Source organism: Tripterygium wilfordii, chromosome 17, assembly GCF_013401445.1.
Source record: "Tripterygium wilfordii isolate XIE 37 chromosome 17, ASM1340144v1, whole genome shotgun sequence".
NCBI classification, from domain to species: Eukaryota; Viridiplantae; Streptophyta; class Magnoliopsida; order Celastrales; family Celastraceae; genus Tripterygium; species Tripterygium wilfordii.
Window position 1 is genome coordinate 1,965,852 of NC_052248.1, and position 26,231 is coordinate 1,992,082.

The 26,231-nt window shown below is 36.8% G+C and overlaps 4 protein-coding genes across 4 annotated transcripts; 1 reads left to right on the forward strand and 3 right to left on the reverse strand.

Annotated features, from left to right (window-relative positions):
• Positions 1 to 4,323: 4,323 nt before the first annotated feature.
• Positions 4,324 to 6,908, reverse strand: LOC119982455 (patellin-3-like). Its single transcript, XM_038825836.1, has 4 exons — positions 5,453 to 6,908; positions 5,245 to 5,369; positions 5,020 to 5,161; positions 4,324 to 4,931 (listed from the first exon to the last, which is right to left on the reverse strand). Exons 1-4 carry the CDS (start codon positions 6,734 to 6,736, stop codon positions 4,677 to 4,679), a joined length of 1,806 nt encoding a protein of 601 aa, XP_038681764.1. The 5' UTR covers positions 6,737 to 6,908; the 3' UTR covers positions 4,324 to 4,676.
• A 7,423-nt stretch (positions 6,909 to 14,331) lies between these two features.
• Positions 14,332 to 17,458, forward strand: LOC119982629 (protein NRT1/ PTR FAMILY 5.10-like). The gene is made up of 3 exons (XM_038826108.1): positions 14,332 to 14,570; positions 15,199 to 15,710; positions 16,358 to 17,458. Exons 1-3 carry the CDS (start codon positions 14,565 to 14,567, stop codon positions 17,151 to 17,153), a joined length of 1,314 nt encoding a protein of 437 aa, XP_038682036.1. The 5' UTR covers positions 14,332 to 14,564; the 3' UTR covers positions 17,154 to 17,458.
• Positions 17,459 to 17,552: 94 nt separating this feature from the next.
• On the reverse strand, positions 17,553 to 18,304 carry LOC119982631. The gene has a single exon (XM_038826109.1). It carries the CDS (start codon positions 18,061 to 18,063, stop codon positions 17,680 to 17,682), a length of 384 nt encoding a protein of 127 aa, XP_038682037.1. The 5' UTR covers positions 18,064 to 18,304; the 3' UTR covers positions 17,553 to 17,679.
• Positions 18,305 to 18,665: 361 nt separating this feature from the next.
• Positions 18,666 to 26,167, reverse strand: LOC119982628 (threonylcarbamoyladenosine tRNA methylthiotransferase). The gene is made up of 11 exons (XM_038826107.1): positions 25,899 to 26,167; positions 25,774 to 25,812; positions 24,842 to 24,933; positions 23,619 to 23,868; positions 23,316 to 23,435; positions 23,168 to 23,243; positions 22,366 to 22,574; positions 22,082 to 22,190; positions 20,903 to 20,995; positions 20,313 to 20,473; positions 18,666 to 19,411 (listed from the first exon to the last, which is right to left on the reverse strand). The coding sequence occupies exons 1-11, from the start codon at positions 26,085 to 26,087 to the stop codon at positions 18,857 to 18,859; spliced, it is 1,893 nt and encodes a 630-aa protein (XP_038682035.1). The 5' UTR covers positions 26,088 to 26,167; the 3' UTR covers positions 18,666 to 18,856.
• Positions 26,168 to 26,231: the final 64 nt, after the last annotated feature.

Here is a 26,231-nt window from a genome sequence, read left to right on the forward strand (position 1 = left end):
ACATTGAACTTGGGCTTGGGATTAAATTAATAGTCTACTGTACACATGGGGTGACCATCCCGAATTTAAAACTGATCTAGAGATCACAAAAGTTGCCGTTGAGATGGAGCCTTCCAGGTCACCAAACAAAAATGGCCCCCACAACCCGTGGTGGTAGCAGCTTCAAAGTTGGAGAACTTAGGTAAACTATTGCTCACAATTGATAACCCAACCTCCAAAAAGAAGCTTATTAATTTACAGCTTCAAGGTCAAACCCTATTTTGAAAATGAGGATCCCCACCACACTAAGGGCTTAAGGTTGGAACGCATTGAATGGGGAAGTTAATCAAATTATTTCTTACAGTACTTTTTTGGATGAGTCATTGTTGGATTTGGTTCTGTTTTTTTTCTTTGCCATTGAGGATGTGTGGGGCATGGCTTGTGGAGAGTGGCACATGGGTTTCAATGATTTGGGCACACAAAACAGATTTGAGGGATGGTGGAGAGAAAATTTGGCAGCAGAAGTTAATGATCCATTGCACATTGTAGTGAGTGTGGTATATGCTCTGTAGTCCTGCATGTATACTGTCCTTTGTATGGATGTGTGTCATATTATTAGCAAGTTTTATGCCCCTGTACATTCATAAATCATGTGCGCTCTGAAATTCAAGTCTTTGGATTCATGACGTTGTATTTGATATTCTTTTGTTTTCCCCTTCTAAGCAGTTAGAAAATTCGGCTCCAACACTAGAAACGAATATAACGAATATAGTCCGCTTTGGACCAAAGGCGTGTATGGATTTGTTCTCCTTGGGTCATTGTCATTGATTATTAGGTTTAGAAAACGCGTTATGGTTGTGTGTGAGAGACTGAACATTTGTTTACATATCACTCGGTCAGGTTATACCAAATTGATGATGTGAGATAGAGTCTTAACCTTTTCACGCATGACTAATAATAGTGGCGGCCATTCTGTTTCCGCATTCACAGAGTAGTATATTAGTCCGTTGAGCTTTCAATTGTTAGGTGGATTATTATGATAGGCGGGTTTCAAGTTTCAAGCACTTTTTAAAACAGGCGTGACAACTTGGGACTTGTTTGCTTTACAAATCATCTTTACCTCCTTCATCCTTGCAGTTTTTCTTTGTTTAGAATATCAAACAGCTTTAACAATATTTAATATATTCAAAGAGGAATCAAATTATTGCAATGCCAGATTGTAGAGACTGCAAGGTATTGCATTCTTTCCGTCCGGGAAAATTTGGTGGGCTCGATCGAGATTCTTAAGAATTTTAAGCACGGTCGAAACGAAATAAAGTTAGTTTAATAGGACATGCAATATATATTTGGGAGCGTCTGTGTACATACACGCCCACCTGTTTGCGCGTAGATGATGCTGAAAATTCAAAGCAATAGCTGGTTGGGTCAAACTATCTGAAAAATGTTGGTAGGAGCATGAGCGCTGTCTAACCCATGCGACCTGTTCTTGGGATCGGATCACAGCTGCTTCATATATATATATATATATCTGTGTGTATGTATATCCAGGCAAGAATACATACGTATGTGGACACAAAATGAAGCTTCAGACAAACAAAACGGCCATGCACATGCCTCTGTCCCCCCCCCCGGCCCTTGCACTACTTTGTCTACTCATATTTGCTTTTGGTTTGTCATGTCGTTTTCACCATTTCTGTACAGTCTATCTTGCATCCACAGCCGCAAAGTTATCCTAAACCAGAAATCAGTTCCCATTGTAACGGTAAGGGAGACTGCAGCGGTTTCTATGGGCTACTACATAATTTTATCGTTAATCATGCAAGTGTATGTTAGATGGATAGTTTGATGGTTAACAACATGCCTAGTCAGCGTGAGAGGTGGCGTTGAGAAGGAAGATTTCGAATTTGTCTTTGAATCAACACAAGAAAAAATAGAATTCGTTGAATCAAGGGAATGCTAAAGAATTCGCACGAATCCCAACAGCCATGATCCCAATACTCAAGATCTCAACCGTCCTAATGACCATGAGATCTCGTAGATATAGTGGGGAGTTTGCTGGAATCACAACCTCTATAAAGGGAATGCTCCGTCCCAAGTATGCAAAAACAACTGAAAAACTTACTCTTCAGAAATATTACTGATTTGAGCATTGAAGTATTCCCGATCACTCACTCATTCTTCCTAAAATTTGTCATTTGCGTCACAGCCTGAACCCTAATTAGTGACGTATAGATCAATCAAAAAAAATCGCATCAACATATACTATTTAAGCTTATAAGAGGGGATTTTTGTCTATTTGGATTTTATTGTTTACCTGGGTAAGGACAAAGTTATCTCTATCACCTTTTTTTTGAAAGTACACAGATAGCAAGTGGAGATACCTGATATTTCAAATCTTTGAAGAATTAAAAATACCATTCATGTTGCTACTACAGAATGAGCAACATGGGCCATCATCACCTTCCATTGTTGCAATCTGGAAATCAATCTGGGATTTTAACAAATACTAGCATTTTAGACTATGACCCATCTATCCTCCCAGCTTTGTTAGGCCAGTCATGACTCAAAATGATTTTATTCCAAAATGATAAGGGGCTGAACTTAGTCAATGGAAATGATTTCAATTGTATCTCATTCAATAAAGTGGATACTACAATAGAATTCGTATCAATTTATTAGATAAGGTTTGTTGAAGTGACAAACATAGTCTTCATAAACACTTCCCATAGTATAAGCTAAAACCTAACAAAAATGTTAGGGATCTCAGTCATTCCAGTAATCAATCTTGGCCACTAATTGATGTAAGTGTAGGGGCCCATATAATCTAATTTACATCAATCAAGGGACATGATTGATTACTGGGATGATTGAGATTCTTATCACTTCTGAAAAATTAAAAGCATGAAATCCTACAGATGATTAATTCACCTACCCAAGGGTTTAGTCGGAATACAATCTCAAGTTTTTTTTTTCTTTCAGGCAGTTGGGTCGGCGTAAATATCAAGCTACGTCTGGAGCCCACAAGAAAGAAACGGGTCTCCTAACTCCTCCCCAAAAGTGGGCATGCAGACCCGGAAAAACTCAAAGAAATACTTTCAGTTAGTTTGAACTTCCGATCTTAACATCATCCATCTTAAATCCATAAAAATAACCAACTAAGCGAGTTTGAATGTAAGAATTGAAATTGATATAATAATATAAAAACTGGTTTTTCAATACGTTTTATTATTTTTGAAGCAAATGGGGCCATTTTTCTTCAGCATTGTTGTGGTAAAGCAGGGAAAACAAAATCAGCATAATTGGCATCCAAAGAAAATCCAAAATTGATGATGTGATGGGGTAAAGCAGAAAAAGAATCTAGTGATTTGAGATTGGCCAACTCAATAGAAAAGAAATATTGATTGTTTCAAACCTCTATGCTCAAGGGATTATTGGAGTAAACAAATGGCAATTAAGGTTAGATGAGTTGGATTTGACCATCACTAACAGACAAATCACTGGCGATTGAAGCATTTGATCTGCAACCTTCGAGAAAGATGGGAGTTAGTGACCTGGACAATATATAATATATGAGTTGCACAAAAAAAATAAATAAATAAAATTTCGCTTAAGAAATATCTCATACTCCTACACCAAAACTGCTACACTGTTCACTGATGATGATATAACATCCATAATCAGAATCACTCCTTTAATTAAGGTGGGTGGAGTACATGATTAGGAAACCAAAACTCGGATTCTTTAAAAGGGAATCAAAATAAACAAACCAATCAATCATTTGGGTGATAATTTAATGGTAAATTTGGTAAATTTTTTTGAAAATAAATCGTATGACTCAGAGATATTTGAATTCAATTCTCCTTGCGAACAATACTCTTGTGGCTACACATTAAGTTTTAACTTAACTTTCGTTGCAATGCGTAAACCTGAGTTTAGAGTCTTTAGACCCATATCGAATGTGGAAAATATAAGTTTATATATTGTTATTCTCAGTTTTAAAAAATCAACATAAACAAAAAGCACACAGATCAGTACTTTTGTTTTGACCATGCCTACCCAAGGCAGAAAAGCAGGGAGAACCCTAAAGGACTGTAAACTGAACATTACTGGGAAAAAGTTACTGCACCTATGCCCTCTTTTTTTTTTTTTTAAGGTAAAGCAAGGTTTTTGAATAAAGTCGTAAGGCCATGCCTTTGTGTCATTGTGTGCAATATAGAAACAAGCAATCATTGCTAATGCATGCCCTATTCAGACAAAGCCAGGTTGGTTGGGTGGCCTTTTCACAGCTCATCAAATTCAAAAAAACATGTTGAACATTTGGGTGTTCAAGATTACAGAGTGATATGAACAAAAAATGATACATTTATATATAACAATGATCAAGACAAAGAAACACCCAACTATTTTACACAGATTTTACAGGCAAGAGTAACAAGGTTTAATGTCAACATTTCCATCCATGCTTCTTCTTCCCACAAGACTATTTTACCAGTAGTTCAGTAACAATTGTGTTCATCACAAAAAACAAAGTAAGCCCCAATCTAATAAATAAAATCCCCAAACTGTGAAATCAAAAATAAATTTGGACAAAATAATAGGTAAAAGAAAGAAACCCTGTTTTCAGAATCAAAAGAACCCCCCTTCTTATTTTGCATTTCAATGGCGATTGGAAGCTAAGAACCCAGGACTATGTGTGCTCACTCGGATGAAGTTTTGGTCTTGGACCTGTAAAGGAGCTTCTTCTTCTTGGAGGTTTGGTTATCAATGGTGATCACAACCTTGCCAGGGTCACCAGTCTTGAAGCTGTCAGAGATGACTGGTTCATCTGTAGGGGTGATCTTCCTGGTCTTTGATACAATCACTGTATAGCCGTCCTCTGCACTCGGCACAAATTCAGCTCCGTAACTCACATCCCAACCAATCACTCGGAGTTCCCAAGCAAGATGGCTTGCCTGCAAATTCAATCCTCATTTTCATAAGCACATTTAATCAAACAGTTAATATGCAGTATTATTAAGGATTGAAGAAGAGTCCGCCCACCTCTGTAAGTGCGAATTCGACAGTATGTTTGGATGTTGGCTTGATTGTGACCTCTGTCAGAGGGTCAGATGTGGTGAATTCCTGCTCACCTTCCCTGCTAAGTCCACCAAATTGAACTGGTACTTGTTCAGGAACTATGTACCTGCACATTAATTGCAGACACATGAGAGAAAGATACAAAGATCAAAGACATGTCTGCAGACATATTAATGGAAGTGCACTGACTTGAAAAGGGTTTCAGCAGATTTGGATGGTCCTGCAAACACAAACTTGCTCTTGGTCCTCTGTGTCAAGAAGGGGCTGATCATCCTATTGAAGGCAAGGTACCACCATGGAACATTGATGAAAACCTTCAAAACCCAAAACCCAATTAAGAACTCAACATGATTGATGATTCAATTAGGACTGGAAAGAATTTTTGATAATCAAATACCTGTTTGGCTACGAACTCAGGATAGTTATCTTGAAGCAAACTCAAGGCCTGGTTTGTAGCGTTCCTGAGATCTCTTTTGAAAAATCCAGGAAAGACTTTGAGATCATTAACTTGAACAATAGTATTGATTCCACTAGGACTGAAATCAAGTTTCCTGATACTCTTCTCCAAGAACTGAATCCTCCATCTGAGGAACTTAACGCGCTTCTCTTCATCAGAGAAGGAATTCTGGTACAGCTCCTTGTCCTCAAAAGCACCATAAACGTTGTAGCAGACTGGATGGCCTTCCTTATCGAACCCCTGCGTGAAAACAACCTTATCCAATGCATTTCCGAGATCTTCCTCGAGAAGAGCCTCGATTCCAAACTCCTTTCTCCAGCGAACTGTGTTCTTGATCATGGAGAATGCATCTTTCACCTTGAAATCCCTGGCTCTCAGGAATTTCAAGAGTATCACATCGCTCCTCTCGTCCTGAAGAAGTGGTATTCCCCATATGAAAACCTCCTCTGGGGTTGGAGGAATTTCAGGTTCTTTCGGCTCCTCCGCTGCCGGCTCGACTTCTTTAGCCGGGGCTGAAGTCTCTGGCTCCGCGGCGACTGAAGGAGCCGCAACTGAGACAACTGTCTCTTCAATTGCCTCCACCGTCTTGGCTCCATCCTCGTCCACAACAGTCGACTTCACCACAACCTCAGCAACAACCGCCGAGGCTGGTTCAGCCTTCTCCTCTTCTTTCACTTCAACCTTCTCCTCTGTCTTTTTCTCCTCGGCCTTCTCTGGCTCAGTCGGCGTCTTTTCAATCTTCTCTGAAGGCTCTGCCGGCTTCTCCTCTGCCTTTTCCGGCTCAGCGGGCTTCTCCTCAGTCTTCGCCTGCTCGGTTGGCTTCTCCTCAGCCTTCCCTGGCTCAGCCGGCTTCTCTTCCTCCTTGGTAGGAGGAGGCGGCGGTGGTGCAGTGAACTCGTGCTTATTCAAAGCATCTTGAATGAGTTGTTTCAGCTCTTCCAGAGCCTTCTTTTGAGGATCAGGAAGTTCGCCAGCAACGTTACTCTCTTCCTTGAAAGAGATCGATTGCGTGATCTTCTGATCTCCTTCAGCAGCTTTTTCCTTCTCGGCCTCTGCCACAGCTTCTTCTACAGCGGGCTTCTCCGGCGCCGGCTTTTCTGGTGCCTCGGGTTCCGGCTCCGGAACAGGCGGCTGCTCTTTCTCCACCACCACCACCTCCTCCGTCGGTGGCACTACTTCAGAAGTCGCTGGTGCTGCTGCCGGAGTCTGAGTCTCCTCTGCCATCACTTCGCTGCGTTGGCTTCCTAGACTGGTAATAGACGATAATCAGAGAGAGAGAGAGAGGGAGGGGTGTCTTAGAGAGAGAAAGTGTGGCTGTTGAAGTGTTGATTGTGTTTGGTATAGAGAGATGGAAGATCAGAGAAGATGAAGGGGCTTAAAAATAGAAGATATGGCTTGTTAACGAGAAGAACCAGTCTGTCTCTGTGAGGACGGTAATGCCAGGCCAGCTAGTACACCACTTCTTAAGTGGGTCCCATTCCACTTCCATAACCAATCCCCTTAATTTTGCTATTTTTTTTTGGAATTTGTTTGTTTTTCCTTTCTAAAATCCTTAATTTGACAAATTATTCTTTTCTTTCCTAATTTTCTGACACAATGTCTGGAATTTACGTCTATTAATATGCTCCGACCATATCTTTGTGTACCTTAATTTTCTATTTCTGATTTTAACTCAGCTGCAATAGAAATGTTTTCTTATATATATGTCTATCCCAATAGATTATCAAACCAACTCTTGTTGGTTGTGTATATATATAACTAGAAACCATATTTCAAATGCAATCCAATTTTATTTTTTGAAGAGAAAAAATAATATTGTCATGTATTGTTGTCTTATATTAAGAATCACGGATAATATCAATGTTACTATTGATTATTGTCTTTAGAAACATAATTATTATGAAACAAACAGTAATTATGATCAATTCATATTGTTATGTGATTTTCCAATGTGTGTTTTTTTTTGTATGATGGGATCCACAATCAGTATTCTCTGGGTGAACACTCGATAAACCCATTGCGTATATGTAATTACCCAACAAACTAAGCATATCAAAGAAGCCTATGAAAAATCTATGCATAAACTCATTCTTGCAAATATAATTGAACTCTGTTCAGAGAATATGACTAACATACATCTTATCATCATGTCAACACGATTATTAGCATATAATTGAACTCTGTTCAGAGAATATGACTAATATAAACCTTATATCATGCCAACACGATTATTGGCATATTCCAACGTGTATTTGTTTGTCTTGTAAACATAACTTAACGTGAATATCACTCTGTCGCAACGAAATGTACAAAAACCTCACTTATCAGCCGTTTTTTTTTCCTTCATGATTTACTGTTTTCTTTTCTCAATTATTATTTTATAATAAAAACGACATTTACAATGAAAAATTGAAAAATAAAAGAAAATAAGACAAAGACCACTTGGTGTGATTGGACAAATTCCATTGCCCAATCCTGCAAGCAAAAACAATGGGCGGCACAATCTTAATAAAGTCAAAAAAAATTTTAAATCAGAAACTGCTTTGCACGTAATAAGAGAATATTATTATTATTATTATTATTATTTCTACAAAATCTTATTTTTGGTCTCCCTCTCAAAATTCTAGATTCTTTCATTCAAAAAACACTTTGGAAAATCTAAAGGAAAATACATCTTGACAGAGCTGTCACCGTAATCCAGGACAGACTGTCATAAGATCACAATCTCTTTCTTCTATATTTTTGAAGATTTTAATGATCAGACAAAAGAAAGAAGGAAATAAAACGAAAAACCTTTGGCGTTATCGTCTTTTCCCTTCATTTGAATACAAATGCCGGCGAGAACAGATAGATAGATAGTAGTGGGACCCCCGCAAGGGCCTTTTCTTTTTACTTCATTATTATTATTCCAAAAGGCAAGCTAAATAAAGCTGCTGGCTGGTTTTTCTTTGCTGTCACTTTCTTTGGAAAAAAATAAAATTGAATATTGAAATTCATTAAACATCAATTCTTATCTTTTTATTTTTAAGAAATAAATTATGCAATTTTTTTTGGCATTGATTAGGTTGGATTTCTATTTTCTAAGTTTCTAATATGTTAAATTTTTAATTTTTTCCTAATATTTTGTTTTTATTTTCATTTAGTGTGTACATTATACATATATGATGTTTTCTCTGATAAAAGCTGTCTTCACTTCTAAAGATCTACGGTTTTTGTTTTCTCTAATCGTTAAATCTGATCAATTACTGAAATTAAAACTGATTAAAAAATTGAGATCAAACCCTAAATCAACTCAGACCCATCCGTTTGCCTACCCAAATCGCGATTTCTTCTCTCGTCTGCATCACGCAAAAACCTTATTTATCGCCCAGCTCACTCATTATAGAAGCGTGATTGATGTTTGATTTGTTCAAACAAAAATGGAACTGTGAATACTGATGTGAAGCCCACATGACATATAAGCTAGAGAGCCGTCTTTTTCTAGATTTAAATTAAGAAAGCAACAATAGATAAGAACCAATTCAACCTAACCACAAAAAGACTCTAAATTCTATGCTAAGTTCAACACATATATCATTAATGTGCAACACATTCTCTTACGCAAGTATAATCAATAATTAATTTGGACTTTAATTGCAGAAGCAAGTAATTAATATCGTCATAGAGTTAAATTAATGAAGTGGTTGCATTATATAAATGTCCAGGACTATTCAACCTAAATTAATCTCAATCCAAATTAGTCTTGTTCTTATCAGACACGCAGCCGGCAGCGAGAGTTTGAAGCTATCAAAAATATGGGACATAAATGGGCCAACAAAACGTAAGATTCAAAAGGAGGGCTTTAAGCCCATTTCTTATTAATGGGCTCTTTTTCTGCCATACATGGCCCTCCACTCCCAACTCATAAGTCCCAAGTCTAAAGTTAGCTGTATATTTATTTATTTATTTTTGTAATGAGAACCCACGACAAACAACAGCAAATCTAGAAAATTAATATACCAAGTGTCCCAAAAATAATATGTTACACAAATGACTTTACTTTATTTTCAACTTAATAGTGTGTTTGGATTGAGAGATTTGAGGGAAAGGGAAGGGAATTCTCTCCTAATTCTCTCCAAATCTCCCCCTTTAATGAATTCTTTATTCCAATCTTCTTTAAAACACTCTTCTTAATATTTTATAAACTATTCAAACAAGGGAATTAGAAGAAAACTTTATTTTTCTTTCCTTCTTTTCCCCTTAAATTCCTCAATCTAAACACACTATAAATGTATGAGGGCTAGACAAATCCACTCATTATTTGACATATCATATCTAAGACATTTGGGACATTAAAAATTTAGGATACTTATCATTTTTGAACAACCAATTGCGCGCACACACACATATATGTAGGGGTGTACATCGGTCGGTCGGTTCGGTTTTGGACATATTTTTAACCTAACCAAATTTTTTTGGTTAATTTCATCCATTTAACCGAACCATCATTTTTTAGACGGTTAACCATCGGTTCGGTTAACCTAAAATTTCGGTTTGGATTTCGATCGGTTCGGTTAATTCCAAATATTTTGGGTCAAAGTCAAAGCCCAAAGCTAAAACACAAAAACCTTATATTTTGGGCCAAAGCCCAAAAGCCATTGATTTTTTTAGATCAATGACCTAGAATTATAGTACATAAATATATTTTAATAAATAATAATGACATATTAATAAATAATCTCATCTTTTAATCATTTTATCATTTATCACCTAATCAATAATAAATAATAGCATATCGTACAACATGATCTTTTAATCATTTATTATATATTTATATTTATTATATATTTATATTATGTGGAATGTGTTACTAATTTAGCATATAATATGATTTATAATGTTAGAGTTTAGGATTTATAATTTTAGGGTTTCAATTTATAACTATATTATAGTTAATAGGGTTTAGGGTTTACATTCATAAAGTTTTATAGGGTTTAGGGTTCCCATTTAAAAAAAAAACAAAAGGTTTAAGGTTTTATAGTGTTAGAGTTTAGGGTTTATATTATTAGGGTATAATTTTATAGGTTTAGTGTTTTATCGGTTAGGGTTTAATTTTATAACATGAATATAGTTATATAGTTAATAGGGTTTAGGGTTTACATTCATAAGGTTTTATAGGGTTTAGGGTTCCCATTTAAAAAAAAACAAAAGGTTTAAGGTTTTATAGTGTTAGAGTTTAGGGTTTATATTATTAGAGTATAATTTTATAGGTTTAGTGTTTTATCGGTTAGGTTTAAGTTTATAACATGACTATAGTTATATAGTTAATAGGGTTTAAGGTTTACATTCATAAGGTTTTATAGAGTTTAGGGTTCCCATTTAAAAAAAACAAAAGATTTAAGGTTTTATATTATTGGGACCTTTAACCTTAGGATTTAGGGTTTAATGGTTTATAGTATTTGTTTTGTCATATTATTAACTTCATCATCATATTTAATGATGATAAATATAAATATATAATATATTGAAGGTATTACATTACATGGTAAGTTACTAAGTTGGTACTTGATAACATGAATTAATACTTATTAATTGATGTATATTATATTTATTTTGAATTTTTTATATGAGTATTAGTAGATTTTTTTTAGAAGAATATAAGTATGAAATTATTAATATGTGGAAAATTAATAACATAATTATATATTTATAAGAATAATCATATATATATATACACATATTATTACATATTTATATAATATCATATATTTTCGGTTCGGTTAATTTGGTTAATTTTTTATGTTAACCGAACCATTAACCGAAAACCGAAATACTCACAAATCTCTAACCGAACCGCCCAATCGGTTAATATTAACCGATAAATTCGATTAACGGTCGGTCGGTTCGATTCGGAAATTCGGTTACAACCGAAATTTGCACAGCCCTACATATATGTTTGTGTGGGTCGATGATTAATATATAAATTTATTGTACAAAATAAGTCTATATATATGTACATTTGCTTTGTAGTTGCAGGGCCTTGGAGAAAGTGTTCTTTTGAATATGAGTATATCAACTTTAATTTCTTGAATATTTTTCTCATTGGGTGGAGAAATCGGAGTGCAATGATTAAGGAGTGTCCCAACCACTAGTGTGACAGGTATGGTCCACCTAACATCTATATTATAGGCTGAAGAAACTCCACCAAACACAACGTACGTATTAAAGTTAATTTGAAGTGTATGTGTATATATATATATATATATATCTGTTTAATTAATTATACGAATCTATGCCCCAATCCTTTTGTTATAAACTTAAAACTTCACATTCCTACCTGTCCAGACTCCAGACACGTTAACGTACGACTGAACTTCAAGCTGAGCATCCTAGCTGGTCTTCCCATAAACTAAATAAAAGAAATTATACATCTTAGCTGGTTATTTTGCTTGCTTTGTCATAATAATTCCAGCTAGCCTGTGAACACGTCAATTCTACACTGCACTAAGTCCAGCAACAAGCCAATAGAAGTTGTCAAGATGACCAAAGATACCGAGGTAAAGGGACAAACGTACCCAAGTGATAAACCCTAATTTTCTAAGTCCTTCTGCCACTGTTCAATCACCAGAGGTCTGTACATCCTTGGTTCAGCCATGCATCAACAACGACGAACTTTTCCGGCGACCTCCCACGCCTTGGACAGCCACCAATCTGATGTAATATGGGTATTCAAGAAATAATTGGTACAAAATTAAAGATAAACCTATAATTATGCATGACCACATGAGTACTAGAATGGAAGTTATGACACATCTCAACAGATATTATGAGAATTGATATGACAAAATGAAGGGTCAATGAGTTGATTAATTAGGGAGAACGATATATGGGGGTCAATAGAGTTAATCATGGAGAGCAATTGATTAATCAACTCTACCTTCAAATAAGTAACTATGAATGCCAACAAATATCTTCTTCTTCTTCTTCTTTTACTTTTGAAATCTTTGGACCTCCTCTTACCACATCTGAGAAATCGATTGGTAGTGAAAATTATATCTTAGACTGCTTCTGTGGGATTATAGTTTATGGGTCAGGGTTATGATGAGGACCATTTTGTTAAGAAAGAAAGAGGAAGATGTTTTTGCTGCAGATCGATAAGGTGTGATGGATAAAGGTTGATACACAACTATGCAGGCAATCCATGGATCCCAAAGTTCTGCATCATTTTCGTGCTTATATCAAATATTGGACCTAGGCTAAAGGTTTATACAGGAATAATATTCAGCGTTTTTATAAGGTTGTTGTTGCCATTGTTCATGTAAGACAGCGGAACATGGGCCTCTCTACAAATTTTACTTGCTGGCTATGTTATGACAAAAAAAAAAAGTCCCACATGGGTTGGGACTTACCCAATCAAGTGGTATATATATATGGGCAAAACCCATCCCTTATATGTAATAAGACATTTTTCTATATATCCCAAGTGAGTTGGGTTTTAATTAATCATACTAGTTAGGTTTTGACCGAGTGAGTTAGGCTTCAGAATGTAGTAGCTAAGCTATGAAGGAACAAAGTCGTGCGGGTTCAATATATCCACGGGAATCAGACCATTCAAAATAGACAATATTGTTGACATGTGTAGGGGTGTAGATTTCTGATGGGCTAGTTGGAGCAAATGTTGTAGTATTTGTTTTGTTTTATTGTTTTGCTAAATATTACATTTACAAGAGGGAAATTACATGTTAAATATGGTTAACTATTCAACTGATATATTGTATTTTTAATGGCCTGATGTGAGAGTTCCCCATTTATTGTTGATCGAATAAATTGCTATATATATATATATATATTTGATTCACTATTTGCAGGTGTTTGTAGGAAATAGGAAAAAACACAATTTGACTTTTTCATACCACCTACATTTCATCTTTTTATAAATCTAACGATATATATGCTTATTATTTAAAATAAAAATTATATTCAACATGGAAAAAAAACACAATTTTGAACCGTTTAGTATAAATTCAAAACTTTTTCTCTTTCTTTTTGATATGAATTTCATTTTTATTTGGAACAAAAATTAATTATGTTGTTGGAATAGTAAATCTCGTCGTAATCATATTTTTTTTTAAAAAAAATAATCATGATTGCTGTACTAAAATTACAGCGAGACCGCGGACTCCTAAACCTAATGTCCCTTGTTGGTCAACGTCTATTTTAGCCAATCTGATTTTTTTTTTGCGTGATATTAATTGAACATTTCATAATACTTGATCCAAATTTTTTTTTTCTAATTATAGTACATCTGATCTGATTGACTAATTGTCATTAGATTTATAAAATAACGTTTATGGATGCACTCTTCATTGGGTCAAAATATATCATTTACCATATCTCACGAAATTCATAGAAATTGCAAAAAAGAGAGAATAATTAATCAAATGAAAGTCAAAATAAAAATTTTCAGTTACTTTCGGTTTCGGAAATTTGGTGATTTGGTCTAATCGACAAAATCCTCGTCCTACATAAACCACGTGAACTACTGCATACAAACAAATATATAAAAAAGTATTTGTAAAAAAATCTGTTTTACGTACGAGGATTCGGCAAATATGGAAGCCATTGATGAAGAAAAAGCAGCACAGGCATTGGAGCTAAAACAAGTGGTAGAGGGTTCCGTTGATTATAGAGGCAGTCCAGCCCTCAAGTCCTCCTCTGGTGGCTGGAAATCTGCTTTTTTCATCATAGGTACTGTACTCATTCATTCTATATATGTGTGTGTGTGTGTGTATATATATATATCAAGAGGACTTTAATTAATGACAGAAGTCCATTTAAGGTCGGTTGATTGAACGTTGTAGGTGTGACAGTTGCTGAGGGGTTCACGTACTATGGGATCTCATCAAACCTGATAACTTACTTGACGGGTTCACTTGGCCAGTCGACGGCAACGGCAGCCGCGGCCACGAACGTGTGGTCCGGCGTATCTTCACTGCTGCCTCTTGTAGGTGGTTTTTTAGCTGATTCTTTCTTTGGCCGATACCGCACCATTGTCATTTCTTCGCTTCTCTACATGCTGGTATATACCAACTCTTCTCTCTCAATTCAATTTAAAAAGAGAAAAAAAAAAAAAATCTTTTCAACCAAGGAAGACACATTGACAGGGTCGACCTTAGTCATTTTGATACCCAAAACAGCACAATATAGTGGTGTCCTATAAAAAAAAATCGTAACAATATTCACAATTTTTATTACAAAAGTGGCTTATTTTCGGGTTGGGCTGAGAGAGAAGGCAAGGGAAGTTGTTAGGTTTTTGTGAGCTTATTTTTTATTTAAGTTGATTTTGGGTTGTTAGACTATTGTTTTGGGGGGAAAAAAATTTAAAGTTTGGTGTCCTTATAGTGCTGGCCCCCCAAGCACCAACTTTGGCTGCTTTACCCCATGACCGGCCCTACATTGACAATATGGCATAGAAGTAAAATCTTATCGAAAATGTTAGAGCTTTTGTCTTAGCTATAACCAAATGTTGGGATGAAAGTACATGATTCATATGAAATTGTGGGTTCCATATGATCCATATGAAATCGTGTGTGTTCATCTCAATATTTGTAATAGCTGGGACAAAAAATACTGGGATCCGTAGAGTCATAGACTACTATTGTTGTTCATGCTACGGTGTGACTGATTTGGCCTGAAATGAACTGCAGGGGCTAGGGTTGTTGACTCTACTTGCCGTGCTTACTTCTGATTACCAAAACACGAGTAATACCACATCAAGTTCTCCTCCACAAATCTACGTGACCTTATTCTACTTGGCTTTGTACTTAGTCGCAATCGGAGAAGGTGGGCATAAGCCTTGTCTTATGGCTTTTGGAGCAGACCAATTTGATGGAAAAGACCCTGAGGAGAGCAAATCCAAAAGCTCATACTTCAACTGGTTGTATTTCAGTTTCTCAATGGCCGTCATCTGTACACTTTTGGTCATGGTCTATGTTCAGGATAACTTTGGCTGGGCCCTCGGATTCGGAATCCCCTGTTTGATGATGGGAGCTTCATTGTTTCTTTTCTTGCTTGGAACCAAGACCTATAGATATACTACTGCCCAGGCGAATTATAAAGACCACCCATTTGTCAAAATCGGCAGAGTATTTGCTGCATCAGTCCGACGCCGGAGACCACCGATTGCCGCTGAAGAGAGAGCTTGTGATTCCAATACCAAGTAAGAACTAAGAACATTATTTCTAAACGACCAAAGCCTTATTGTTTTCATGGACAACCATTTTATTTCAGGACGACTTGAGTACTTGCAGTCCCTCCGTCTTGTTAGAAATATAGACTGGGGACTTGAGTTTACTTGGCATTGGATTGGATGTGAGCCCACTATCTCAAAAGTCAATGGCTCATGAGATTAGATTCATCCAATACCTTATAAACTATTGATCACAATTATCATCATTTTTCCATGTAAGACTTTGATTTGGGCGTGTGCTCCATGTCACCAGTAGCAATCCTGGGGTGGGACGACCTAGGCCGCCATCCTAGGGTACAAATTTTTGAAAAAAAAAATATTTTTATAGTAACTCAAATCCATTTTTAAAACAAATCATTCCGATAATTCTTAACAAATTTCAACTTAAAAACCAATGAAGAAAAAATAAATTTTAAAAAAAGGTAAAAAGAAAATAGGAGCCTCTTTTCTAGAGTTCGCCCAAGACCCTCTATAGACTCAGGAATGCTATTGCGGCTCACTCGCTTCCCTTGTTCCTCTTGTTCAAAAATTTGGCTATTATGTGGTTATAATTTCTTTTGCGTAAGTGAAAAAGAAAAAATAGAACTTCTCTAACGTTGCAATTTCTTCCTCCTCAGCAAACCATTGCTCACACCAACTAATCCTGTAGAGGGTAGAAAAGTCCGTAGTACTACCGGGGAGGTTGAAGAAGCAAAGGCAGTATTAAGGCTCATTCCAATATGGGCTTCATGCTTGGTATACGCCACTGTCATGGCACAAATTCCAACATTCTTTACAAAGCAAGGAGTCACACTGGACAGGAAGATCGCCTCAAATTTCGTCATTCCCGCTGCGTCGCTACAATCTTTCGTTGGCACTGCAATCGTTCTCTCAATGCCAGTCTATGATCGAGTTTTCGTTCCGATAGCAAGATCTATAACCAGGAAACAATCTGGCATCACCACGCTCCAAAGAGTTGGGATCGGTATGGTCTTATCTGCTACTTCCACAGTGATTGCAGCTCTAATTGAAATGAAAAGGCTTAAAACAGCAGAAGAATATGGATTGGTTGATAACCCACAAGCAACAGTTCCAATGAGTATATGGTGGCTGGTTCCTCAATATATTCTATTTGGTGCTGCAGATGTTTTCACCATTGTTGGTCTGCAAGAATTCTTCTATGACCAGGTCCCAAAAGAACTGAGGAGTATGGGTGTGTCGCTTAATCTGAGTATTTTCGGCGTGGGGAGCCTCTTGAGCAGCCTGCTAGTCTCTGCCATTGACAAAGGAAGTAACAAGAGCTGGTTCAATGATAATCTTAACCAGGCACATCTTGATTACTTCTATTGGCTACTTGCTGGACTAAGTGTTCTAGGGTTGGTATCCTTCTTCAATTCTGCTAAATCTTACGTTTACTGTAAGGAAATTGCATGAAATAATTACATTTGAGCCACAAAGAATAAAAAAAGGCCAACAATGGTGGGCTCTCAAGATTCCATATGGTCCAATCTTCCTTGGCCATACTCTCTCGTGCCATAATTCATGTTTGTGGTTTGAAAACAATTATTGTTCGATCAATCATTGCTTGGCTGGAAACTTGACGTATAATCAGGTCAGGGAAGCGCATTGCAATTGCTAATATTGGATGAGTTTTGATTTAGACCTTTAACTCCTCTTGTTAAGATGATGGTGCCAATTGGTTACATTCGTTTGTGGATGCGTATTTTTGCATTTGGATATTGTCCGCTTCAAGACACTTTCGACGGATTTTCTAATAAGTGCTTTTGTGTTAGAATTGAGAAATTATATGGCTCGAATCTTGAGTATTCTCTCATGAGTGGTGAAAATGTGTTTGCTTCAGTAAAAAGAAGAAAAATACTAAAAATGCTAAAATCCAAAAAAAAAAGAACAGAAAAACGATAACTAATGTGATTTTACACATAATTAACCTGTACAATAATCAACCCAAAAGAGGACTGCCATCAACATTTGGATCATCAAATTCATCACCACAATCGTACACAGATCGAACGAGCACCAATTGATCTTCCAAATACCTTTGAAGCAAACCGACTTCGTCTTCCCCTTGATCGCCGCCACAAACGCACAAACCCTCCTCGCACCGACGCAGAGGCTCGGCTTCTTCTTTGATCAGCAACTCCTTTCTTCGTCGCCTGCAGAGGCGTATGCAGACTTCGGCGGCGCAGAGGATTGGGAAAGTGGCGCAGAGGAAGGGCAAAAGAAGGGGCGAGCAGAGGAGCAGAAAGAGGAAGCGGCTACATGGCCTCCGGAGCCGGCAGCTGCAGGCGCTGATCAGCATAATCTGGCGTGCCCGCGCGAACATCGAAGGGGGATTGGTGGAATAGTTGTGGTGACTTGCTCGTCGGGTTTCATTACGTGATGGCTGTGGTGGAGAACAAGTGGTTTTGCCGTTTTGGTGTTCGCTGGCTCAAACCACATCAGTACATCACATGAGGTGGGGAGTTTTATACATGTTGGGGCATGTCATGTGATGTGACTGTTGTCTGTTTTTTTGGCTTTTTCCTGGGTCAAAGGTTGGAGTAACCCTCAATTGTTCCTTTCTTTGGTGTTTATTGTAATTATTTTTTAACAAATGGCTAGCGCAAATAGGAGATACTGAGTTAAGTTATATGGTATTTTCATTGTCCTCTATGTATAGGATAAGCCACTTATCTTTGCGCACTGAATCTTGACCCAAATCTCAATTAGCCCATGGTGGTTGTGGCAGGTCAAGCGCAAACCGTTGCTGGAGACTTGCTGTCTCAAGGAGAAAGGGCGCACGCAATATTGAGCTGGAGGGATCCAACTCATCCAAGACCCACAGCTATCTTCATCATCCTCTCATAATAGAAAAATTAGTTCCAAAGGATGTCATCTTTTATAGAACAAAGTTCTGTCAGTTGCAGTAACAAGAAGCATCACTTCTAAGCAAATACTCGAAATGAGAAAGAGCATCAAGATACCTTGATATTGGCGCCAACAATACCTGCAAAAGCAGCAAAACTGTTTCTACAACAACAGAAATTTTCCAATATGCTACACCTCAAGACAACCCTCAACTAAGAAACTCCTTCATTTTTTTTTTCAAATGCAATGGTAGGGCACAAAAAACATGTTCAGTTGGATGGCAGCGTGCTAAAACTAGGATATATTAGTAAAACCACAACTGTGAATAAGCTGAAGAGCATCCCACCCAGCAGAGCCTTGTCAATAACACCCCACTGACCAATGGCTCCTCGGTCCCATTCATGCTTTTCCTCGGATCCCGAGGCTAAGCCATCCTCCACTCTTTTGTGCACCTGAGTCTTCCGTTTCCTCACTAGCCATGCAAACAGATTTCCCTGATTTCGGTCTTTCAGTACCACTTCACCTTGTGAAATAGCCCTTTCCCCGTTTATTTCTGCTCCACAGCTTCCTGATACACAAGTGCACGATTCGGGTTCTTTTACACATGCAGAAGTCTTATATTCTTCGGACCACAGAGAATGTTTTTCCTGAGCAGACATTCTCTTCTCAGAAGCAGTTCTACGTTTTATTTGGTTTAGAGTCTCAATTACTTCTCCAAAAACTGACCATCTTCCAACGGATGTTATCTTCACAATAGCTGAAGCACCTAGCATACTTTCAGGAGCAATTATCAGTACCTGCACATATCCCTTGGTGTGCCCAACCTTGGAAATAGAAAAGAAACTTCTAGTTAGAAAATTGAAAAATCATGTTTACACGAGATACACAAAGGGTAGTATCAAAGAACCTACCAAATCTATCATAATTGCAATTATGGAAAGTAAAATTTAACCCTTCTTATGCTATATTTCAAGTTAAAAACATCATAAAGGAGGTGTAGGGGAATAGAGGATCTGCACTTTTCAATCACCTTGGACTATATCTTTGCAACATACTGAAATAGAATGTTCAACAACTAAAAATCGATTTCAGAAGGAAGACAGAACAAAATATTGCTCTTCCTAACTAGACACAAAATGGGAAACCACCTAGAAATGCACAGCAAATACATTCAGATTTCAGACTCTTAATGAACCCAAATCTTGGCTTGGATTCCTTTCTTTTTTGAACTTCCAGAGAGGCATTAGTTCAGTTTTGTTTTTCTTGAAATGGAAAACCAATTATTTCGGTTTAGTTGAGTTTTCGTTCTTTTATTAACTAACAGATAAGGTGAACCTATTAGATTTTCAACCCCCTTCAGAAAAGGTCAGTTTGGGTTTTATTTACCCTATCTGTTGGTTATACCTCACCTGAACAGATCAAACAAATGTAAAGCAATTTGTGATCCAACTGAACTAAGAACTTGATATGCTTTTGGCTAGATTACCAATTAGGTTCCGTTCAAGATTCTCCCAAAATGGACTAGTTTGGATTTACCCCAATCAAACTGGTAGATGTGCCCAGTGACCAATGTTATACAGGAAACATGAACGCAGATATATTAGAATTATAGATCATTTAAATATCATATCCACTACCATGACGTTTGTACGACTAAATAACCTCAGTAAAATATAGCACAAATCTTAAAAGAGAATAATTTAGGTATTTTTCAGTTGGCCTTACCAAATGAATCCCATCCGTTGCAATGTCCGTTATCCAAACCCTTTCTAGCCTGCCCTCCATTCCATCATATGGTGTGAAAGCTTCAAAGACACATGTCAATTCACGGCTCCGCTTCTTCACTATGGTACTTGGAACCTTTTTCATCCTTGCAGCAGGTGTCCCTTGGATGGAAGAAGATAAAACAGAATTAAAGTGAGAAAGATGAAAAACAATAATATATAATGACGAGGTGAAGAACAAATTTTTAACAATAAGGAAGAATGGTATGGTTTTCATCTTTGATAGAAGTTTAGATAAAGGAAAGGAAGGTGATGCACCTTCCACCTGCTCGGTTAGGAGGTGAAGGCAAGAGTAAGGAAAAATTAAAATTATATACCCTAATCAATTCAATTTAACATCCCAAATATTCTTTTCTTGTTGCACCCGATTGTTTTACAATCCCCCTCCAAGTTAACAGCAAAAGCCCCAACCATATATATTTTCCCTTTTAGACATCAAAAAGGGAGATCACAGTGGAACAATCAAAGCTACATATGATTTTGAACGGAGTGATAAAATTGTGGAGATACACCAAGTCATCTGCAATATACCTGGTCTAGGATAGAACTGTGAAATATGAACTTGAGGAAACCTGTACTCCTTTATAAGGCTAACAGTTTGAGAAAAATCGTCATCTGTTTCACCTGAAAAACCAGAAACATCCTCAAGTGCCTCAGTGAAAAACTATTAAGTACTTACCCGCAGAAAATCCAGGAAAAAAAATCCTATTAACATGCCAAAAGATCTTTGCAATTTGCATGATTGAGCTTTTGCATAGACTCACAACAAACAAATCAGAGCCAATATCCTGGCCTATGGGTCCATTGTATGATTTCTCACCAATCAAACCTTGTATCATAATTTAAGAGCTCTCTTCTGAAAGGACTTTACTTGGACCTATATGAGCTGACAATCCTAATAATACGATGGGGTTAATTATGCATGGAGCTATAACTTTTATATTTTTTGGTAGCATTTTTAGAATATTTATTTTATTTTCTTTTTGAAATTTAGGCACATGATATAGATATGTTTCAAAAGATATCACAGGTTATTATCAAACGTGTATTAGAAGAGTAGATCAGTCGAGGTTTCCAAACAAAAAAGTAAGCACTCCCCTTCTCCTTTTTAATCCCCAGATCAGAAAGCTTACCAAAAAAAAAAAAAACACTAGATCAGACAACTTTTCTACACCATAAGACTCCAAAGCACTAATCTTCTTTCTTTTGATGAAACCCAAAAGTTATCATCTCTTTTTCTAACCCTATCATCTCATCCTGAATTATTTCAAATAAGCCATCAATAATTCAAAGTGATAACAGAAGCTGCTTTTTCACCGAGCAGTGACACCCATTATGTTCCAATTGTGTACAAAAAAAAAAGTGTCCCAAGTATACTGTTCCAATAACTCCCAACCTGTATAATTTCTTAATTACTTCATACGTTCCAATCATATTATCGCAAACTCTTATATGTAAAGATTTTATTTCCAGATAACACTATTCCTAGTGGCATGCAATTGATAATCTTGAAAGTTGAAACTAACTGTAGCATATAATTAATTATTCCTCGAGATCGTACTATGTCCTTCAAGTTATTTCACTTGAGCACTGTTCCAGATATAGCTGAGCAAAAGACAGAGATCCCAAAAAAAAGGAAGAAAAAGAACAAGAAAAAAAGAAAATCAACTATAAAGAATCAAGAAGTGGAAACCAACTACAAAAACAAACCTGGGAATCCGCATATTATATCTGTTGCAATCTGCATCCCTGGTACTAGTTCAGTCAAAGTATCTACCACAGTCCTGAACTTGGCAATAGTGTATTCCCGATTCATTGCCTGAGAGAAAATGACTATCGTATAAGCCAGTGCCAATTTATGGGATAGAGATCTCAGAAAAGGGGAAAGAGTTATAGGATTTTGTGGGTGAAGAGCAAATCATTACAGTATAAATAAAGAAACATAACTGCAAATCTAATGAAAACGACATTGGTAAACAGAGCATTGGACTTACACTCAAAACAGCATCACTACCAGATTGCACAGGAACATGAAGAAAGGAGTATACACACGGGTGTCGCAGAACCTCTGCTATCTCTTTAAGGTGCTCCAGAATAAAGGGCGGATTGGTCATCCCAATTCGAAGCATAGTACTTCCATCTGGAGGAAGTTCTGTCACAATAGCATTCAATAAAGTTGGAAGGTTAACCCCAATGTCACGGCCTGCAATAGTCCAAACCAAAAATGTTCAGCGACTCGTATCATCCTAATCACCATTGTTGCTCCTCATGCTACCGCTACTAATCATCATCAAAGCCTTTTTCCAAAACAATTTGAAGTAGCCAAGCCATAATAGAAAATTAGTTCCTAAAAAAATCACCCCTGTCTAATTCTACACTGTTGACTACTACTTGCCTTAACTTCTAATCTGGGGCATTGAAGTCCCTTTCTTTTCGTTTTGTAGATAAGCGGAAAAGGTAAGGAAAATACTGGGGGCACTGAAGTCCCTTAAAGGTCTCAAAGCAAGCCCTAAGCGGATGCAAATTTCAGATACTACTTTGTTTTCCCTTTCAGTATTAGTGGATCAATGGATCTTGGCTCCTTCCAGAACATTATAACCTGTGCATCTTTTTTTTTTTGGGTGCAATCATGTATGTGATAGCTATCGCCCAACCATCCTCTTCAATCCAATCAGATATTCCCCTTGGAACTCAAAGAAGATGTATAAACAGTAGGTAAACTTGAATTTGGAGCTTGACAGATTAATTTTGAGCTGATTTTATTTTTGGTGGTAACACAACGTTAGAATAAATTACCATAAGCTCCAGTATCCTCACTGCTCAACCATATCTCCTTAACTCCATCAGCAATGACTGTTTTTACACGCCCTACCTGTGGCATTAAAATTTCAATGACACAAAACCAGATAAATGACAAGCATCTGCATCAATGTCATGGACTTACAAGGCTCTCAATAGTGTAGCTTCCCAAATGACCCCGAGCATGCTTTGTCTTACAATAAGTGCATGCACCTAAACAACCAACATTAATTGGAAGAATCTCCACAAACTTGTTCTTTCTCACCTGTTAGAAAATTCAAATTTATAATCAAATAAGTTAAAACTTGACCTTTGTAGTAGTTCGAGATTCCAACGAGTTAACGAAAAGCAACCAACAACCATTAAAGAAAGTCCAACAATGGAAGAACTTTCTCCCAAAGGTAAAACTCTAAAAGACAAGAAAATGACAATATGAAACACTTCACACCTTTGGGAGATCAAGTGCTGGCAATGTCTTGCGGTTTAGAAGCCGCACCTCATGTCCTTTTAAGGTCTCTTCAACAACCTCAACTACACGGTCAATTTGCTGGACTCCGACTATACTAACTCCGTCTAGTTCTTTCAAATTTCGACTTCCCTGAGGCACACACCCAGCCACAACCAGGGGCTTTTTTGCAAGTTTACATTTGGATATCAGAGTATCCATGGCAGACTGACTAGGGGATTTTACAGTGCATCTGCATCAGGTCAAGTGTATCGTCAATCCACAATAACAAGATATCAATATGATTTGACAAGAAAGTTTTTAACAGGATGATCATTTCAAATGTGTTTTTTTTGGTAAAGTCTATAGCATCACAGAGACCAATTGGAGTTCAAAAAACTTGTTTTCTGCTTTTTAATTGATATATATTAATATATAGTTTTAACCTTTTGTTGAAAAAGAAGGGGAAGGATGAGAGGAGGATAATTCCAAGAAAATATTGGAAAACACAATCAGGTGTAATTAACTTCCATGCCTATAAAAGTATAAATCTTTGTGAAACTGCTCAAGAAGGGTCTGTCAGGTCAAGTGTATTGTCAGTCCACAATAACAAGATATCAATATGATTTGACAAGAAAGTTTTTAACAGGTTGATCATTTCAAATGTTTTTTCTTGGTAAAGTCTATAGCGTCACAGACACCATTTGGAGTTAAAAAAACTTATTTTCTGCTTTTTAATTTAAATATATAGTTTTAACCTTCTGTTGATAAAGAGGGGGAAGGATGAGAGCAGGATAATTACAAGAAAATATTGGAAAACACAATCAGGTGTAATTAACTTCCATGCCTATAAAAGTATAAATCTTTGTGAAACTGCTCAAGAAGGGTCTGTCATTCTAAATCCAGTGTACAAGCATATGTTGACACCCCAGATTCATCCTTACCAACTTTGATAATTTGCAAGATTGGCCATAACATCATGAAGGAATGAAATCATAGCAGGTTGCTCCTAAATTCATCAAACAGATGAATGACTTTAACTCGGGCTATATTTTTTCTTCAAGACAAGTAGAACTATAATGAAGTTTTCTCCAAACATATCGCAAATCACTAACCACATCAAAATAAAGAAATATACGTTGGTTTGCCATATAATTAATTGGTGGCTGAAAGAGAACGAAAGACCATGAAAACACCAATAATTCAAAAAGAGGAAGGATACTCACGTATTTATCAGCCAAAGATCTGCCTCATCAGAATTCTCTGTTAATGCATACCCAAATGCGGAAAGTTGGCCACCCATATATTCACTGTCACTCTGGCAATACCACGGTCACGAGGAGTATCATTAAGAAAAATGAAAAAAGAATGAACCTAAGAAACTTCAATCATTCACGCTGCTTCATTGATCATTCTCATCAACATGTCTTAAAACCAGCTTTTCCATTAGGTATACCACTAGAAACAACGACAAAAGATCAGTAACTTCCTCATCTATTTTTTTTTTCCCTTTGAATTTTGATTAGAAAACGAGTTATATAATAAGATTGGAAAACTCATGTCTGTTGCAGTTATACAAAGTGAATTTGTTAACGAACTGATCATCTACAATCATATTCGAATTTGAACCTTCGATTTACCAAATTGAAGCACTAGGTTTCTCAAAATCCTATACATACAAAACCTTTAAATGGTTGCCTAAATTATAATAATTACAGAAACATAATTTTCCAGGTGTATATACATCCTGATACTTCTCACCGTTCCCTTATTTTAGTCCCTTGATTTTTAGTTTGTTTAGTGTAGCATTTCGTAATTCAAAACACTGCAAAACGCAGTAGACGAACTCATCACTTGAATATATTGCCTCATTTAAAATTGACAATAAAGAAAGAAGATGAAGCCGGGCAGCTACCTAAACCTTGAGAAATCTCATAAAATTCAAATTCAAATGTATCAATTAGAAAATTTCAAGTCAAATCAAGTACTAAAGCAATAGCAGGATCGAACAGAATAAAGATAACTATAAACAGATACACTAATGAATTTTATTGCTTGCTCAGAATATGAATCCGAGTATCCCAAAAAAATTTAGTTCAAACTCTATCAGTGAAGCTCAACATTTATCTACCAATTGAAATTAAATTAGAAGGCTTGCCTGGTTATGAGAGCATCCAAAAGTCTTGATATATATCGTCTGCAGTAAAGCAAAAATATCAGCAAAAACAACAATCAATTACAAAACATAAAACATGTAATAACTGAGAGAGGCGAAGGGCATACCTCGGTGCCAGGGATTTTGGAGGAAGGAGGAGCAAGCAGGTCATTGATTTGCGGACGCTTGTCCTCACTCAGGTTAGGTTTGTTCCTATTCTTCTTGGGTTTAACGCCAACCGCATTCAGAGGCAACCGAAAACCTGGAGGAACACCGCCGCCGCCACTCCCAACCAGCAAATCCTCTATGTCTTCCATTTCGCCACCACGCTCACACGCCCAGGACTGTAAACGAGCGAGACTCAGAAAATTACCCCATGAAAAGAATTCGTGCAAGGAAAAGTAGCAGCGTTGCAACTAAACCCTTTTCAAGTGCAGATCCGAGCTCAATTTCTGTGGGCT

Coding starts and splice junctions, on each gene's coding strand:
- LOC119982631 (XM_038826109.1), bottom strand. CDS start 18,063: ATGTTCGCGCGGGCACGCCAGATTATGCTGATCAGCGCCTGCAGCTGC.
- LOC119982629 (XM_038826108.1), top strand. Junction 15,711..16,357: donor GCTTGTGATTCCAATACCAA/GTAAGAACTAAG, acceptor CTTCCTCCTCAG/CAAACCATTGCTCACACCAA.
- LOC119982628 (XM_038826107.1), bottom strand. CDS start 26,087: ATGGAAGACATAGAGGATTTGCTGGTTGGGAGTGGCGGCGGCGGTGTT. Junction 24,934..25,773: donor TTGGATGCTCTCATAACCAG/GCAAGCCTTCTA, acceptor TGGTATTGCCAG/AGTGACAGTGAATATATGGG. Junction 23,436..23,618: donor CAGCACTTGATCTCCCAAAG/GTGTGAAGTGTT, acceptor ATTTTCTAACAG/GTGAGAAAGAACAAGTTTGT.
- LOC119982455 (XM_038825836.1), bottom strand. CDS start 6,736: ATGGCAGAGGAGACTCAGACTCCGGCAGCAGCACCAGCGACTTCTGAA. Junction 5,370..5,452: donor CTGAGTTCGTAGCCAAACAG/GTATTTGATTAT, acceptor TGGGTTTTGAAG/GTTTTCATCAATGTTCCATG. Junction 5,162..5,244: donor TCTGCTGAAACCCTTTTCAA/GTCAGTGCACTT, acceptor ATTAATGTGCAG/GTACATAGTTCCTGAACAAG.